The following is a 19,730-nucleotide window of genomic DNA, read 5'->3' as shown; positions in this document are numbered from 1 at the left end:
GCGGTGGGGGGGGGGGGGGGGGGGGTGTTAAGCCAGGACAGGGAGCCCAGCATCTGATTAGAGCCTGCCGCCCACACTACTGCAAATTCCCAAGCGTTTTAACAAGTCACTAGGTTGTACTTACTGCACTATGCATTTACTTTGACGTTCCTTAAAGTTAAATTATGTTTTATAGGGTGTTACCCATATTCCTATGTAAATTTTCTTGACTGTGATGACTGGGAACTATCTTTCCCCTCCACTTGACTGGCCGAGCGTGTGGGAGCCTGGTGAACAGAAAACACTGCAGTTGCCATGTTCTTAAAATAGTCTAAGGGAGGGAGGGAAGAAATGGAGATGAGCACCCTTAAATGCCTGGCAGGAATGACTGGCAAGTAGGGGTAATTGCAAAACAAAATAAATGACATGACATCAAACAAAACCAAAAGTAGAGTTTATCCCTGATAAGTCGGAGAAGAAGCAATGCATGATTATAAAATTTAAGAGCATTTGTTGAATGAGAGAACCCTAAGCTTGATGGTCTAAACTTCAGGATTGAAAACACTGAGTAGAAGATTAAGAGAAGGTGACAAAAGCTTCCAGAAAAATAGATATTAGGAATTTAGATTAGCTATTTGGGGTCTTCTGATTGTTTTGAGTTCAAATAGAATACAGCTCCTTAGCTCATCACCTTGCTGCCCGTCAGGAGGCGGGAGAAGTCACCCCACGAAGGGTCTCAGGGACCCAGCTGGCAGTGCAGAACTTGGACTCTGCTATTCTTCCAGTCCCAGCACAGAGCTGACTCCAGGTACCCTCCCAGGGCACTGGTGGTGGTGGCTGTCGGACCCTGGTTCCTTATGTTCTCTCAGAAGGCCTTGTGGGAAGACCTTTCCAGACTCGTTGGTGTAATTTATGTTGCTTCCTTAGCATTTACATGGAACTCAAGAGACCCGAGGGGAAGCTCCTCTGGCAACTTTCCAGATATTTGAGCCACATACGTACCTCATCTCCATGCATGTTGGCCACGTATTTGAACTCTGGAATCCCAATTCTATGCTCCTTTGGGAAGCGCCCCACAACAAGAACCCACAGGTTTCTGCCTTTACAGGGAAGAGAAAGGTAGAAAAATAAGTTGTGTTTGAAAATGACAAATGAACTCTGGGAGAATGAGAAGACAGCAAACTGCGGCTTCTCCCACCTGACTCACGTCTCGTGATGCCCAGAGCACATAGGACTGACACCTCCGTGCTTAAAATGCTTAGTTCCCTACCAGCCCAGATCCCTTCAATTTAGCACAGATATTTAACTTCTTGTTTTAGAACACGATTTTTTAAAAATCGAAAACTGATTAGGTTACATAGGTCGTATTTTTCCAAAACGTTTATACGCTTTGCTCTGAGTCCCTAGTGCTTTTCAGAAAGGATCTTGCTAATTTTCATAATTATACAAACTTAAATTACAGTCAATGGTTGATTGGGAGCGTGCCTTAATTCTCAGTACAAGTGGAAAAAGCAACAAGCAATAAAACGTGGAACTCAGAAAGGAGATTGTACGTATATATGTACGTATGTATTTATTTACTTATTTTGGGGATATTGTTTTTAAAGTAAGAAATCTTGAATCTTGTATTCAAACCCTGATGTAACACAGCTCCTTGGCAAGGAGTGCCCTTTATGTGCTTGAGTCTTGCCAAGTAAACTGGGAACAATGTATCCTAATGATGCCTCACTTCTAAGTCCTAACCCTGCCTGAGGAGCTGGATTCCGGCAAGGAAGGGCAGAGATTAAAAATCAATGAGGATCTGCTCTGTGCAGACATCACGGCTGGGACCCCGGTACGCACTATCTCAGTAATCCCTTATCGTGACCCACTGAGACGGATCGTGAACCAAACTTTACAAGTGAGAAAACGGATCTTCCAAACATTAAAGTAAGCTGCTTCTGATCACACAGCCAGTGAGAAGCTGTGATTTGAGCTCCAGAGCCAAGACCTGACCTATTTGACTTCAATTCCAGTGAGCCTTCTAATAACGAAAACTGCCCGTCTCCCTGGAGGCTTGGTTTCCTAATCAGTAAAATGAAGAGGTCTCTTTCAGTCATCATGATAACTGATGATGAGATGATGAAGAGATGACTAAAATCATCTCTTTTAGTCATCAGGCTCTTTTAAATACAAAGACTTTAAAATTAGAAATTGAGGAGTGTATTCGAAAGCTATCACATAGACACAAAGTTCAAATGTCCGTGATATCTGAGCCTTCTCTAGAATTCACGAGCCCAGAGAAGGAATTTAACAGCAGCTCCTGGGCTAATGTGAAGGTTTCTGTGGAATTTCAGATCTAGTCCCTTAAATCAGGGGTCCCACAGGCTGAGGAACACTCCGTTGGCATGAGGAATCCAGGGAGAAACAGATACTCAGCCTGTCTTTTCCAGCATTCATAATTTATTATAACAATTTTGTAAGGAAATTTTTCATGCCAGAATGATGCTTTAAATTCAGTAACTGCAGGATTTCTCAGAAAACACCCACAAAATGCCATGTATCTGACTGATGCCACCTGTTTAGTGCAGAATCCTCATTCATTCATACATTCATTCATTTAGTAGTACCGTATCCAGCCATTTAGGCAGATGAACAGACTGTACAGGTAAGTTATTCTCTCGACACCCAGTGGATTTCTGATCTAAGTGGAGACTAGTGATGCGCAAACACATCATTACACTAGACTGTAATGCATATGGCCACAGAAGTGTATGTAGGTACCGTTGTGCCTGTAGAATAAAAGGATTCCCCAAGGAGGGGATCATGAAAAACTTTACAGATCTAGGGGTTTATAGATGACTTCTGAACAGGGTTTTGAAGAATGATTCCAAGTTTGCCGTGTGGCAAGTATAAGCCATCCAGTGATTTCTCATCAGAACCATTTCATTAACCTCAGAAGCTTCTATTCCCCGGTATGAATTCTTAGGGCATCTGGAGTTCCACTTCTACAAAGTTAATATTTTCATGTGAGTAAGGAAAAACTTTCTGAGTGAGCTAGTAACCCTGGTTCTTGAGGGTTCCTTCTGGAGAATTCTTTTCCCTGGCTATTAATGCCTTTAAAGCTAGAATAATCAGATTTGTACAGAATATGACCTGGTCCCCTCCTAGGCAAGGGGGAAAATTCAATAATCTCAACCTAATATTTACCAATTGTGATAACACTATCACAACCAATTTGCAACAGCTGGCTTGTTACGTAAGGCTAGGGAAAGACAACAAAACCAGACTTGACATGGATAGCCAATACTAATTGGCTTAAGGAAGGACGGAAATCAAACCAATAAAAACCTAAGTGAACAAATACTTTGTGGGTAACTCAATCTCCATTTTAGCATGAATGGCTCCTAAGTGAACTGCAAGATGAGAAATTTACCTCGAATAACCTCAGTGGCACCACGTTTGAGAATGAAAACCAACCAATGATCCTGGAAGATATTCATGCAATGCTTTTGGAATGACAAGCTTCTTGAAGGGTTTTAACCCCCTCTCCACAAGCACTGGCCACCTCTGGCTTAGACCAGAGTAAATGCACAGAGAACAAACTACTTTTCACAGTATGACTGCCATGACAAGGGTAATTTAAACAAGATTTTTTTTTTTTCTTATCGAGGTTGGAAAGGCTACCCTATTCCCCCAAATTCTTTCTAATGCCAGATGTGAAGAGTTCTGAAATGCTTGGTGCCTTTCTCCTCACTACAGAGTAAGCGAAACTTGGATTTCAAATATTTCATGATCTATATTATATTCAGGAACTGGGAGCTTGACACAAATCCCGGGGGTGTGACATAGGTGTCTCACTGGGTTTGCTCGGAAGATCAGGAAAAGTTTTACAATTTAGAAGGATTCACAAAGATCCAAAGACAAGAAAACAGATAATAAATGCCAAGAAGTACTTCAGGTGTTCAGGGGAAAGCAGATGGAGAAGTTTGGAAAGCTAAGTACAGCTTCAACAGGTAGAGATGGGAGGAGTGTCATACCCACATCAGAATCACGTGGATCCTTGTAAAAATGCCAACCCCTGAGCCCCATCTGCTAAATCAAACTCTAGGGGCAAAGCCCCAAATCTGCATTTAATAGTCTCCCTTGGTGATTCTGAGGCCCATTAAAATGTGAAAGCTTGTTGAGACTGAGATAGTGAATGTCCAGATAGATCTGGAAGCCACCTGATCTTTAGGTAAAACCATTTCATTTTACATATAATCATGAACATGCTTCTATGTTAACACATATACTCCTTTTTAAATGGCTGCTTAATATCTTACCATATGAATACATTACCATTTATTCAACCAATACTCTTGTTAGATGTTCAAAATTAAGTTTTTTAAAAAAAATTTAATGTTTATTTATTTTTGAGAGAGAGAGAGAGAGACAGACAGAGACAGAGCACAAGCAGGGGAGGGGCAGAGAGTGAGGGAGACACAGAATCCAAAGCAGGCTCCAGGCTCTGAGCTGTCAGCACAAAGCCTGATGTGGGGCTTGAACCCACAAACTGCGAGATCATGACCTGAGCCGAAGTCGGACGCTTAACTGACTGAGCCGCTTCAGTAAGTATTTTTATGTAAATCCACTAAAATTACATACAGAATTTATAACAAAACTATTTTATCATGTGAAAGAAATAAGAATACAAAATTATGTAAACTACAACCATGTAAAACAGATTTTCATTTAAAAAGTACCATGGAGGGGCACCTGAATGGCTCAGTCGGTGGAGTGTCTGACTCTAGATTTCAGCTCAGGTCAGGATCCCAGGGTTGTGGGATTGAGCTACGTGGTCAGGCTCCAAGCTATGCATGGAGCCTACTTGGGATTCCCTTTCTCACTCCCTCTGCCCCTCCCCCCACCTTGCTCATGCGGTACACTCTCCAAAAAAAAAAAAAAAAAGGTACTATGGAAGGAAATAGTTCCACAGCATATAAAGCCTTAAAAAAAAAAAAGCCTTAAATTAACATATGAGTCTACAAGAGTTGACAATGGCACACCATGAGTGATAAGGGTTTGAGTGATAGGGTGATGAAATCAAATATTTTTTTTCTCCTATGCATCAGACCCCCTAAGCACTTTGTTACCTGAGCTTCACAACACTTTCATGTGGTGGGTGGTACCTACAACTTACTGTTAAGGAAACTGATTCAAATGGCAGGGTTCTAACCCAGGTCTGATTCCAAAATCTGTATTCTTCTGAGGACTCCAGGCTGCCTTAATCTCCCTGAAAGTTCTAGATAGGCCAGAGCCAACCTCCCCCGTGGGAAACGTTCCCAGGCAATTCTTTCAATGTTGTGTTGCTATGGTTTACACCTGGGGCAAGACCCAGGCTGCCACCTGGGATGACCAACCGAGCCAAGATAAGACACCCAATTTGAAGGCTATCCTGTCTGACTCTGCTCAGAGCTTCTCAGTGGAACGTGCCCAGAGAGAAGCAGACTCTGCCTGGGTGGCCTGGCCACTGGAGCAGAGTGGCTGTAATGATGAGCCACATTCCGGTTTTTCATGAGGCTTGTTTGTATGTACTGTATGATCCACGTAGCTCTGGTATCCAGAGGGATGAATCAGCTGCTGGTTTCCCAGACTCTGCATTGCTCTGTGTATCCCTACAATTACCCTCTGAACCCAAGTCAGAGCTTGAGGGAGCTTGCCTGATAGAGCGTCCACATATAGAAGTGGGAATAACAGCTCAGTGGGCAAGGCTGTTGTAAGGCTGATGAATTCCTTCCTCCTTCCCTAAGTATGAGTCAAAGATCTGACACCAAACCTTCCATTTCACTTGTGCACCTTCCCACTACCCGCACACACACACAGCTTGACACGCAGCTACGAAGCCCTGCATTCAATAATGGACAAGGTGAAAACAGCACGTTACTTAAATCAAGTTGAACATTTGGCCTCCAAAGTTCACATGTCCTCTGACTTCGAAGTAGAGGAAAAGAGGTTCCTGCTAAGTGACTCATTACGAAAACAAAACACATACAAACCAGAGCAAATAAAACAGGGACAAAAAGCATGGGCAAAAATTTCCAGACTGGCTATGCTTGCATAGTATTCATAACTCAAAGCATTTTGTGCATATTCACTTAACACCCCCGACAACTGTAAGTGGTATCTACTAGTAGGATTAGCTTTTTACCCAAGTGGACACAATCTTAGGTAACCTCAGAAGGCCGCCGTTCTCCGAGTGTGGCCGCAGGACCAGCAGCATCAGCGTCACCTGGGAACTAGTTAAATATGCACTTTCTTGGGCTCCACCCCAGATATACTGAATCAGAAGCTGAGAATGAGGACCAGTAGTCTGTGTTTTAGTAAGAAGCCAGGGGATTCTCATGCATACTGAAATTTAAGAACTTCTGTGACGGGGTGCCAGGGTGGCTCAGTACATTAAGCGTCCAACTGTTGATTTCGGCTCAGCTCATGACCTCACGGTTCATGAGATTGAGTCCTGTGTTGGGCTCCTTGATGACATATTGGGGCCTCATTGGGATTCTCCTTCCCTCTCTTTCTCAAAATAAATAAACTCAAAAAGAAAAAAAAAAAAAAGAACTGCTGTAACAAGAGACAGAGCTGGGTAGTCCATCCACATGCTTTGTTCCCACTTTTCTGCACTGCTCTAGCTACCGAAAACATGAAAAATCAAAGGCAAAAACAGAGAATATGGAGATTCCTCAAAAGAATGAACATAGAACTACCCTGTTATCCAGCAATTGCACTACTAGGTATTTACCCAAAGAATACAAAAATACAGATTCGAAGGGGTACATACACCCTGATGTTTATATCAGCATTATCAGCAATAGCCAAACTATGGAGACAGCCCAGATTTCCACCAAGTGATGAACGGACAAAGAAGATGTAGTGTATTTGAGTATGTACATACACACATATACACAATAGAATATTACTCAGCCACCAAAAAGAATGAAATCTTACCATTTGCAATGACATAGATGGAGCTAGAATGTATTATGCTAAGTGAAATAAGCCAATGAGAGAGAGCCAAATACCATATGATTTCACTAACATGTGGAACTTAAGAAACAAAACAGATGAACATATGGAAAGGGGAGTGGGGGAAGAGGAGAGAGGGTTACAAACTGCAAGAGACTCAATGATAGAGAACAAACTGAGGGTTGATGGAAGGAGGTGTGGGGGGATGAGCACTGGGTGTTGTATGTAAATGATAAATCACTGAATTCTATTCCTGAAACCAATATTGCACAGTATGTTAACTAAAACAAACAAACAAACAAACAACAAAAAAAAGACAGAATGACAAAAAGAAAAACGAAAGAAATGCAAACTGGTGTCCCAAGATTTCTATATGCACCATTTCTGGTGTTGAGATTTTTTTCCTTCTCCCTCTGGAGAATTGGAAACAGAAGGCAGAGGTTGAGGGTACTATGAAGATGGTTTGAGAAGTTAAAGCTCCTGTTTGCTCCCTTTGGTATGCAAACCCCAAACTGGTTTGCAAACTGCTATTTAAGGATTATAGGCAAGCCTTAGAGACTTTGCCCCAAAGTGTGGAATCTGGGGTGGATATACCTCAGGGGACCTGGCTGTTAGGTGCTTTTCCTGAAATGTTTGGCTTCTAATCTACAAAGATAAGGCTTAAAAAGTAGGGAGGATGGAACAGCAACAGAAATAAACACATGGGCAAAACTCATTTGCTCTATACCTGGAACCCAAAATTCATGCACACGCCCTCCTTTATGGCAAATCAGCCAGCATTTACCGTGGCTTCTGTACTGAAGTGAGGGGTTCTGGCCAGCCACCATGAACACCCAGTCTGTTTCTGTACATGCAAAGCCAAGAACCCATACTCGAACAGATGCGATGACCCCCCCCAAGTCAGCCACTTGATCCCCACGAAGCTGATCTTGTTTATGAACAGAGGAACTTGTTGAGAAGGGGCTCAGGGGTTTGGAAAGGAATCGGGTGTCCCAGGGATCCTGGTGTTACTGTGGTAAGAGCAAGTGCTATGTTCTGCCTGGAAGCAATGATGGGGCAATTCCAAATTCCATTAAGGGCCATGGGTCCTGTGGCTCAGGTTAATAGGGGGATGAAGGGGACACAGGAGGCATCCCAGCACTCCTAGGCAGTTTTTGGACACCAACGTCTGCTGCACCAGAGTTTCCCACTGTACAGTGATCTTGGTGTGGGGTCCCAAGTGGGGCTACCTGTTGTGAGAGCCTGGGCCCAGAGGAGGCTGTGGGACTCAGAGGTCATTAGGGCTTCTGCACGGGTGTCACACCTGCATGCTTTGGATCTAGGCACCACATCCACTGAGTGCTTTTCCAACTGATACATGAGCAGATCCCAATGGCCACCTTCTTTGGACCCAGTATTCCTAGTATCTTGTACACGGATGTACTAGGCCTGAATCAGGAGGTTTTCATCAGTTGAGTGTGCCAATCCTGCTGTTGGATGCTGGGCCTGTGGATGCTGGCTATTACCTAGGACTCCCTCACTTTATCAGTCTTCACCGGTGTCTTGTCATCCTCCCCATCTCATCCCCCTGATGTACTAATACTACCACACTGCCCTGGATAGCTTGATCATTCTCCAATCCTGTGTATCTTTTTTCATGCATTTTTCATTCTTTAAGATTGTAAATTGAATCATTTACTTGCATAATGTCTGTTTCAACTAGAATGCAACATACAAATGCACTCCCTGTGTGTTTACTATTTTGTTTGGTTTGCCTGTTTTGTTCACTGCTCTATTCGTAGCGAACAGTGCCTGGTGCATAGCAGGTGTTCAATAAATATCTTACTGCAGCATTTCACAAGACATTGGTGCCTCTCCAGGACTTTTTTTTAGTAAATACTGGCACATCAGATCCAAATTCCTCCCCCAGGCTTTCAGGGTCTTCCATCACCCACCCTGCACTCATATTTCTCACTACCTGCTCACAGATGCTCCTCATGGGATCAGGCTCCTTTCCCTACCCTAGGCTCAGCCTCATCTTTACTTCTGTCAACTTTGACCTAAAAGGCATCCCTGGATTTTCAGCCTTTACAAATCCTATGCATTCCACAAAAACCGAATTCTAAGAAGTTTCCCCAGATTACTTTGATCCACCCTGATTTCCCCTTTACAATAGTTCTATAAAATGACACTACAAGGAGCACCTAGGAGGCTCAGTCCATTAAGTGTCTGTCCAACTCCTGATTTCAGCTTAGGTCATGATCTCACCGTTCATGGGTTTGAGCCCCACGTCAGGCTCTGCACCGACAGCATGGAGCCTGCTTGGGATTCTCTGTCTCTGCCCCTCCCCTCCTCATGCTCCCATTCTCTCTCAAAATAAATAAATAGACTTTACAAAAGTGACACTACCTGCTTTGGCACTGAAAAATATTCTGCTCAATTATAGGTTAACAAAACAAAATTCTCCCTTTCAGTTAGTTTTCTAAGGGTTTCACATGGAAGAGTTTTGTTTTCTTAACAATGCTGTCAGCATTGACTGAGCAGTTAGATCCTTCTTCTCCTCTATTGTGTCTACTATGGTAAATCATGGCAATCCACCAGTATTAAGGTCACTTTTTAGCAGAGGCCTCTGTATTACTGTTGGCCCAACATTCAGTGCCTTGTTGAACTCAGGTGTGGTCACATGACTTGTTCTGGCCAATGAAATGTGAGTAGAAAAGACACGTGTTATTTTTGGGAAAAAGCTGTTACAGCCAAGGCATGGTTTGCTAGATCATTTCCCTCCATCACAAGACAGGCAATGTTTTGATAGAGGCTGCTGTCAGCTTAGGTCCTGGAGGGAAGACAACAGGGAACCAAGTCCCAACTGATTGCTGAAAAACATGTGAGTGAGATACAAACCTTTATTTTGCTGTTACAACCCACTGAGATTTGGGGTTTAAAAAATTTCTGTAGTAGAGTTTAGCCTCTCCTCTGATATACCCTCTGTGACCTACCCACCCGAAATGATATTTCCCTCTACTGAATGTTCATCATTCTTAGTGCTGAAAAACAGTGGTTTTGTTTTTTTCCAGACAGGGGCTCCCAGAACCCTAAGATTTTGTGGTGCTGACCCAGAGGTGAAGAAAGTTTAAAAACTTTGTTTTTTTTTTTTTTTAAATTAAGTTTATTTTTATTTATTTTGAGAGAGAGATCAAGTAAGGGAGGGGCAGAGAGAGAGGGAGAGAGAATACTAAGCAGGGCTTGAACTCAGGAACCGTGAGATCATGACCTGAGTCAAAACCAAGAGTTGGACACTTAACCAACTGAGTCACCCAGGCATCCCTAAAAATATTGCTTTAACACTACTCACATGGCACAAAATATACATAAACCTCTGTTAATACTGTTCTTCTGTGTATCTTCTCAATCCAAATTATCTACTAAACATGTTCTACAGTTTTGTTTTTATAGCACAGAAGGTATCCTACACATTCAGGGTAGCTATTGATTGACAGTGGACAGCCAATAAATCACTGAAAACATTAAAATGCACTGAAAACATTGTAATAAAAAATAATACCATAGTAAGACATCACTAGCAAAGACTGTCTCTTGGAATTTTTCCCCTGGATCATCTCATTATAACTGCTATCTCAAATAGCATTTACAGGTGGACAGACGTGATTCCAGAGCTGAAATAATGCTTTGAATTCTAGAAGTGCTAAGCTGGACATGAATCGAGAAAAATGGACAAGAAAGGACCTAAATACTTGTCGTGTGGAAGGGAAGTGGGGCAGTGTTAAGCAAGGTGAACAGAGGAGGGCCTTTAAGGATGCACTAAAACACAGGCATAGGCAAAGTGGTAGCCCGGTAACCCGCTGGAACACAAGCCTACCTGACATCAGGAGCCAGGAACCGGCCAGCACAGGCTCTGCTCACCCTCGGCTGGGAGACCAGGCAAGGGCAGCAGCCGGCACCACAGCCAGTAACTGCTGCCTTGATGGACTGAGTGCTTCCTGAGGCGACCAGACTCCTTTGTAAATCCTCATATGAACTTGACAAAAATCAGGTACAGCTTCACTGTGAAAGCTACGATCCTATACAAAGGCTTTTTAGCCTTTAGTTTTCCCATTTATTCATTCAGTAAATAGGTACCAAATGCAAGACTGAGTCTGGCGTTTAGTTAGCTGAAACAACCGTACATCACTAACTGATTATATACTGGCCTGAAAAACACTGATTTTCTATTTTTTTTCTTTCATTTTTTTTTTAAATATTCTGGGAGGTCATATTTTCTTTTCTTTTTTTTTTCTTTTCAACGTTTTTTAATTTATTTTTGGGACAGAGAGAGACAGAGCATGAACGGGGGAGGGGCAGAGAGAGAGGGAGACACAGAATCGGAAACAGGCTCCAGGCTCCGAGCCATCAGCCCAGAGCCTGACGCGGGGCTCGAACTCACGGACCGTGAGATCGTGACCTGGCTGAAGTCGGACGCTTAACTGACTGCGCCACCCAGGCGCCCCATTTATTTTCTATTTTTAAAAGTAATCTCTACATCCAATGTGGTCCTTGAACTCAGGACCCAGAGATGAAGGGTAGCATGCCTCTACTGACTGAGCCAACGAGGCACCCCTGACTTTCTATTTCTGACATCACCTTCATCATTTGAAAAAACAAAGTCTAGGGGCACCTGGGTGGCTCAGTCAGTTAAGTGTCCAACTTCAGCTCAGGTCATGATCTCACGGTTCGTGGGTTCGAGTCCCGTGTCGGGCTCTGTGCTGATAGCTCAGAGACTGGAGATTGCTTCAGATTGCTCTCTCTGCCCTCCCCAGCCTGCACTCTGTTGCTCTCTTTCTCAAAAAAATTAAAAAAGGAAAAGAAAAGACAAAGTCCAAATAAGCATAATGTCTTATAAACTTTCCATTATTTGGGGGGTTAAGCAAACGTGAATCGAATCCCATGGCTCCACTGCTTGTCCTGTAATAGTTTGCCATGGCATCAAGATAGAACCCAAGCCCTCAGCATGGCACACCAGACCTCATGGTCTGCCTACTTTTGGCCTTGCCCCCACCATAATCCCAGACACCAGGCTCTAGCCATTTTTTTTTTCTTTTTAATGTTTATTTTTGAGAGAGAGAGAGAGAGAGAGCGCGCGCAAGCGAGCGCACTCGAGCAGGGGAGGAGCGAGAGAGAGAGAGAGGGAGACACAGAATCGGAAGCAGGCTCCAGGCTCTGAGCTGTCAGCATAGAGCCCGACACGGGGCTCAAGCTCACAAACTGTGAGATCATGACCTGAGCTGAAGTCGGACACTTAACCAACTGGGCCACCCAAGTGCCCCTCTAGCCATTCTTAATGGTGTGTAGTTCCAAATCATCTGCCTCAGCACCTTCAGTGAATGGTTAGTCCTCTGTTTACCTGATCAAAGTGGCCAACTTCTACTGGCCTTTTTAAGGCTCAACCAAAAGCCTCTTCCATCCAACACCTTTCTTACCCTTCTCCTCTGTTGGTCCCATCCCTTGCCAGCCTGAGTTACTCTCCCCTTTGAGCATTCATAGTACTTCTGCAGCCCCTCTCCTAACACTGTTGAAACCACAGGTTTTCCTACAAGCAAGGGACTGTGTATCTTTGTGCTTGCAGAATCCATCATAGTGTGTGGCCCATACATAGTATATGATCAATATATGATTGTCGAATGGATGGATGACTGGATAAATTAACAACTCAGGAAGTCCAGTTGGAGCTGGGGTCACCCTTGATCCAGAGACTAGATGCAACTGTTTTCCAGTATTATGGAAAAGTCAGCTAGTCTACCATTTGGGTAGGATCTGCAAAGGATCTGATTTTCTAGATGGCTAGTCTAGAGTAGATGGACCTTCTTGGAGTATTACTATGTGAGAACGCAGAAATCCAAACCCGGTATCTGGCTTTGAGTTGGACTCTTCCAACATTATGGGGAGATCGGATTTCATTTGCTTACACATTTGTCTCCATGCACAGTACTAATGTTTTGAAATGATTCCTGGGAATGTAGATGTTTGGTTCCATTTTATTTCTTCCTGAACAGGTAAATGGGGGGGTGGGGGTGGGGTGGGGGGGTGGGGATTTCAATTTCGAAATAAAGGATTCTTCTGATTGCTCAGAGACCCTTTGTTAATTAAAAAAAGAAAAGAAAAATTTGAAGATGTGTCGAGTTGGGATAAGTTCTCTTTTCTTCTTTTTTGATTTCAACACTAGTCACGACTCTAAGAGAAGCAGTGAGGCTGGTCTCATTAATCACTAACCAGCAACCCCAACAAGATCGGAGGAAATTCCTCTGCCTTTCTCCTCTGACAAGGCTACCTTCTCTGGTCTTCCCATTCTATTCCAGGTCAGAGGCTGATGAATCTGTTCCCTTTCTTTTAAATGTTTTTATTTTTAAGCTGTAAATTATAAGAAGTTTTTTTTAAGAACTAGCCATCATTCCCAACCACCATCATCTATCTCCCTATGAGCCTTTCTAGTCTTTTTTTTTTTTTTTTTTTTTCATATAGAGACAGGAAACTTGTTTTTAAATCCCCCAAGTGAAAACCTCTAGAGGCCTCATACTATAAAAAGCTGAGAACTTCCCTTTTTGGTCCCTTGGGAGAATAGTCAAACATAATCAGATCACCCTTTTGAAGAGTTCAGCAATCATAGTAACCAAGTTGAGTATTACCTTAAAATGCAAACAAGTACTTAAAGAGATTTTTAAAATCTTATTTTAAAAGATGAAATAATTACAGCTACCACTATATATTTATTATCCATTTGAGAGTTCTCTTTCATGGTCTGTCAGGGGCATTCTCTCGTTCAGTATTGACGTTCCAGTTCTTTCTCCCCAGCTGCTTTTATTTCTTACGAGTTTCCTGTAGGTGTCAGAGAGTTGTGATTTATGATGAGGTCAATTCACATTCATTTGGCCCAGAAAAAGACAGTTGGCTGAGGGCTGGCTTAACTTTATTGCCTATTTATCGTTACCATAAGAACTCATCTTTTAGTGGCAAGGAATGAGGGCAAGTGACTTACTAGTTTCCTCATAAACTACTCTGGAGGACAGAACCATTTCTTTCCATCAGCCCGCTACCTGAGATTGTGCCCTAAAAGTCTTTCTTTCATTTGAAAGTCAAGCGGGCCAGAGTCCAGACAGAAGGATGTGGAGCTCCTGACAGCAGGAAAAGCCCTGAAGTTGCCAACATGGGATAGGGTCCCTCAAGGACTCGACCTGACCAAAAATCAGGACATCTGATGGATTTGCGGGATTAACAAAGGTGGACTTCTCACTAGTAACACTGTTCTGAGATTATTTTTATTTTTTAATGCTTATTTATTTTTGAGAGAGAGAGAAACTGAGTGTGAGCAGGGGAGGGCCAGAGAGAGAGGGAGACACAGATCTGAAGCAGGCTCCAGGCTCCCAGCCGTCAGCACAGAGCCGGACACGGGGCTTGAACTCACAAGCCATTAGATCATGACCTGAGCTGAAGTCGGACAATCAACTGAGCCACCCAGGGGCCCCTGTTTGTGAGCTTAGCGCAGTGGGTTAAGCGCCTGACTTCAGCACAGGTCATGATCTCACGGCTCATGGGTTCGAGCCCTGCATCAGGCTGTCAATGTAGACCCTGTTTCGGATCCTCTGTGGCCCTCTCTCTCTGCCCCTGCCCTGCTTGTGAGCATGCATGTTCTCTCTCTCTCAAAAATAAATAAACATTAAAAAAATTTAAATCTCACAAATAAATACTTTAGTAAAGACATCAAAACCAGTATTTCAGTGCTACACCATCTGCCTCAAAACAGCATCTGGGATTTCTTAAAAGATAGGCAGTAACCCTACAGCGGCATTATGTATTGACACAGATTCTAGAATCAAATTGCAGGGTTTAGACCCCCACTCTGCCACTTACTAGCCGTGTGGTATGGAGCAAGTTGCTTAATCTCTCTGAGTGCATCAGTTTTGTCATCCTGGTTACAGGATTACGGGTACTCACACTTCATGGGGCTATCTCATTTAATCCCCACAAGCTTTACAAATAGTGCCAGAAACATGGTAAGCACACATCTGCTCGAGGGCCTTGGGTACACAGAATTGGCTCATGACAAACTATAGGCTCTAGCAGACGACGCAGCATTAGAACAATTAAAGAAAAATTTGAAATATAAAGTGTCCATAACACATGGATGGAGACCTTGTGCCAAGAGTCAGCAGCAATGTATGTTCCAGAAGATCTGCAGATCAGATCAGCTTAGATAGACCAATACATACTTAAGTTAAAAAAAAAAAATTAGAAGTATGGATTCAGAAAGTAGAAGGTGCCATCTTGAGAAAACATGTCCTTCAAAATCTATTAGCAAAAAGTGTCACAAAACATTCCTATCACCAGACATCCAATGAGTTTATTTTAAGTCCAAGCCCTGAATCTCACTCAGAATTCCCAGGATGAGATGCCTGAGGGTGGCAGTGAGCCTGGAAGCGGTAAGCCCACATGGCCATAGGGCAGGGCAGGAAACCAGTCACCTCAGCTAATCCTGCTCAACTGTTAATCATAAACAAGTCTTTCACATTTTCTTACATGGCTTATTACCAACGTGACTGAAGCCATCACACGGATTTTAACTATCTCCAGGCTAATGAGGCTGGAAACCATGTTGATTTCCACTCTCATCACTGAAAGGGCATAACCCAAGAGCTTGTAGATAAGGAATTGGTTCATTAAGGAATCAGTCAATGACATAAAACTGGTTCAAAATGCGTTCAAAATGTCAACAAAAGGTAGGGGGACTGTCCCAGATTATGACACTAAAGAGATATAATACTATAATCCAATGTGTGAGCCTTGACTGGATTCTAAGAGAACATAATTATAAAAGACATTCTTGGAATGATTGGAGAACTTGAAAATGGAGTATATTATTCACTGAGTATTATTTTTCTGAGTTTAATAATGGTGTGCTGTGGTAAGGCGGGAAGAATTCATTTTTAGGTGATGCATGCTCAAGTATTTAGGGATGATGTGGCAAGCTACTATTTCTAATAGTTCAGCAAAATCTACAGATAAAGCTCAGGAGAGAGACAAAGCAAATGTGGCAAAATATTAACAACTGGGGGTTCTGCATGAAGACTGTGTATTTATTTTCTGTAGGTCTGAAAAATTTCAAAATGAAAAGCTGGGGAGAGGAGAGGTTTCAAAAAGGTAAAAGTAAAAACAAACAAACAAACAAACAAAACCACCATGGCCTGCTCCACTGGCTTCTGCAGCTTATAAAAGTGAGACACATAGGATCAAGAAAGGTCAGAGCCGTTCATCCAAAAGGTGAGGCCATAAGGAAGGGAATGGAGGCCTGGAGGTAAGAAATTCACAGGCTGCCTCTTCCCAGAAAAAACACAGAACAATCCTACAAAAAGGAGTTAAGAAATTACCATATAAACTATCTCAAATCAAGGCCTATTAGCTTATTACATCTCTGCAGGTAGTGAGAAAGAAAAATCATCTTGATGTCAACGTGAACGTTAACTAAAGGAAATTTTTTCATTTTTACGACAACCAGAAAAAAAAGGCCACAAAAATATTTTTAAATCGTATGATTTATATGACCTTTGAGCCTTCTGATCATCAAGTCATTTAGCCGGCAAAGACCAAGTGACTAACACAGGATAAAAATAAGGAATCAGTAAAGCTTGGGTGTTGGGCAGCTCAATCCTGAGTCCCATCTCTTCCTCAAGATTGGACTTTGGATCAGGGGAAAAAAGGAATGTGAATGATTGGAATTGTTCTCTCGGCCTCCATTTGATCACCATTCCCCTCCAGGCTTCAGTTAGAACACAGCAGCAAGACTCTTAAGGAAGAGGAAGGGGAGGGTTGGCAGGGACAAGGGCAGTGGCCGCTGAGAAGCAAAGTCTGAGAAAACAGGGCCTGTCACCCAGCCCAACACAGACTCGAGAGGCCCTACTTTACCCAATGGACCTCCGTGCAGGACCATACATACGTTTGTGGCTTTCACGGATCCTTTCAATTTATCCTTTAACAAAACTATCACAGCGTTTATTTGTTGTCAACAAACTTGAGAAACTACATAATAATCACCCAAGTGCTTTCAAAGAAGTAGTAAATGTGAGATTTATTTATATTTGTCTTTCATTTCTCACATAGCCAAGAAGAATATGAGCATACTTTAACACTATGGTTCTGGGTGGGACCTAGAACCATAAGCTGGTGCTAACTTTTGTTTTAAGATTTTATTTTAGGTAATCTCTACACTCAATGTGGGGCTCTAACTCACGACCTCAAGATCGGGAGTCACACATTCTACAGACTGTTCCCAACCAGGCATCCTAGCTGCTGCTAATTAACGTCTCTAACAAAGTAGCTTAAGTTTGCTGTCCTTGTTACAAAGTCAATACAAATATAAACATTTACTTAAAAAGAACGAGCCGGTTGCCCACTCACATCGGTGCCACAGCCCACCTTCAGAAACTGAACACACTTCTCAAGCTTACAAAGCAATCTGCAATGGTGTTTTCAGCAGACACTCTCACAATGGTCCCTCTGAGAGGTGTTCTAGAGTGGGCTGCCTGCATAGGAATTTCTGGGCTTTTCCAGGGTTTCACAGAGAATTTGATTATTAGGATTACAAAGGAAATAGCATATTTAAATGACGTCAATCATAGAGTCTGAGGAATAACTCAAAGATTTTAAGAAATCCTATCTGCTTAAAATACTAATATTTTACATAATTTCCTAAGTGTTTTCATACACATCATCATATTTAATCTGCAGCACAAACCCCATGAGGTAGGGAAGGCAGATATTCTCATTTTACAGGTGAGGGAACAGCTCAGATGGCTTGGATCTGAACTGGTTTTTTGTTTGTTTCACTCTACAACTACTCTCTCTTCCACATTACTCTTCCAATATAAAACAGAACTTTCTGTCACCATCTTAGATGCAATAGATATTTACCTTTCTCCAGACAAGAACTTGAGGCATCTAACTCCTACAGCCATTAGGCATCTCACTCCTAAAGCAAACGAAAGCTTCATCTTCCTCATCCCTCTCCCCACCCCACGAAAGGAAACTGTGTGTGTGTGTGTGTGTGTGTGTGGTATGTATGAATAGTGCATATGTGCTATACAGTGTGTAGGGTTTAGGTTGGTGAGTGTGGGGTGTGTTTGGTACAGGTGTGGTTTTGTGTTGTATATGTTGTGTGATGTACATGTGTTATATGGTGTATACGTGTTGTGTTGTATGTGTGGTGCATGTGGTGTTTACACGAGTGGTTGGTGTATGAGTGATTGCAGTTGTATGTGTTGGCTGCATGGTGTATATGTGGTCACTGTAGTAGATGTTTTGTGTGTGGTGTATGTGAATGTGCAGTATATATGTGATGTCGTGTGGTAGGTATTTTGTGTACGCGGTGTGTGCACTGGCATAGCATACACACCTTACAAATACCCCTTAGACATACAGCACACACACAAAACATACCACAAACACACAACACACATGCACCACATACATGACATTCATACCACACGTGGAGACACAATAAACACAACAACCACATACCTCTCATATTTGACCAGCTTATAGACAACACACATACCAAAGATCATCCCACACAGAACATACACGATACACAGAAGACCGATACCACACACATACTCCATATACACCACACAGACCACAAATACACACACAGAACACCTATGCCACACAAAACCACAAGTACACCAGACCCTCGCCACACGTGAGACACACACATCAACTTACACCAACAGTACAGCACACACAATACATATGCACCACACACACACCACATACTGCACACACATTACACACCCAAAAAAGTGATTTTTTTTTTTTTTCAACGTTTTTTCTTTATTTATTTTTGGGACAGAGAGAGACAGAGCATGAACGGGGGAGGGGCAGAGAGAGAGGGAGACACAGAATCGGAAACAGGCTCCAGGCTCCGAGCCATCGGCCCAGAGCCTGACGCGGGGCTCGAACTCACGGACCGCGAGATCGTGACCTGGCTGAAGTCGGACGCTTAACCGACTGCGCCACCCAGGCGCCCCAAAAAAGCGACTCTTAAGTTACCTCTCCAATACTGACATTCTGTCAGACTCATCAATGAGAGATGCTCTCTGGAATATGATGTGTTTATTTTCTTTTGTGTCTGCAAGAGCTTTGAGAAACTACTTACCACTCAAAAATCAATGCTATCTGGGGTATTCACCAAAAGGAAATATACTAATTCAAAAAGATATATGCATCCCTATGTTTATTGCAGCACTATTTACAATAGTTAAGATATGGAAATAGCCCAAGCATTCAGTGATAGATAAAATGCATAAAGAAGCTGTGATATACACACACACACGTGCGTGCGCGCACACACACACACAATTACTTAGCTGTAAGAAAAAATGAGACCTTGCCATTTGTGACAACATACATGGACCTAGAGGGCATTAAGCTAAGTGAAATAAATCAGACGGAGAGAGAGAAATATGTGATTTCACTTATGTGTGTAATCTAAAAAAACAAAACAGGCGAATAACCAACAAAAAGCAGAGACAGTCCTGCAACTACAGAGAACTGATGGTCACCATGGTGGGGGATGGGCACAATAGGTGCAGGGAAGTGGGAGGTACAGGCTTCCAGTTAGGGAATGAATAAATCACAGGGATGAAAGGCACAGCACAGGACATACGGTCAGTGGTGTCGTAACAGCGCTGTATGGCGACAGATGGTAGCTACTCTTGTGGGGAGCACAGCATACAGACCTGCTGAAT

The 19,730-nt window shown here is 42.8% G+C and overlaps 1 protein-coding gene across 8 annotated transcripts in view; it reads right to left on the bottom strand.

Moving 5' to 3' along the window:
- CPM (carboxypeptidase M) overlaps nucleotides 1-19,730 on the bottom strand; it is an 83,401-nt gene that overhangs the window by 31,973 nt on the left and 31,698 nt on the right. For 3 of the 8 annotated variants that reach the window (XM_058742069.1, XM_058742068.1, XM_058742070.1), the window contains exon 3: nucleotides 982-1,079. The exons of 1 other annotated variant lie outside the window; for it this stretch is intronic. In XM_058742069.1, coding sequence (XP_058598052.1) covers nucleotides 982-1,079 — 98 coding nt within the window. Of the gene's footprint in view, nucleotides 1-981; nucleotides 1,080-19,730 lie in introns of those variants that run through there. 4 more of the 8 variants (XM_058742067.1, XM_058742066.1, XM_058742074.1 and 1 more) reach the window with 2 other exon arrangements.

The sequence above is a fragment of the Neofelis nebulosa genome, chromosome 8 (assembly GCF_028018385.1).
Source record: "Neofelis nebulosa isolate mNeoNeb1 chromosome 8, mNeoNeb1.pri, whole genome shotgun sequence".
NCBI classification, from domain to species: Eukaryota; Metazoa; Chordata; class Mammalia; order Carnivora; family Felidae; genus Neofelis; species Neofelis nebulosa.
Note: the sequence above shows the minus strand (reverse complement) of the source record. Positions and strands in the feature narration are given on the sequence as shown.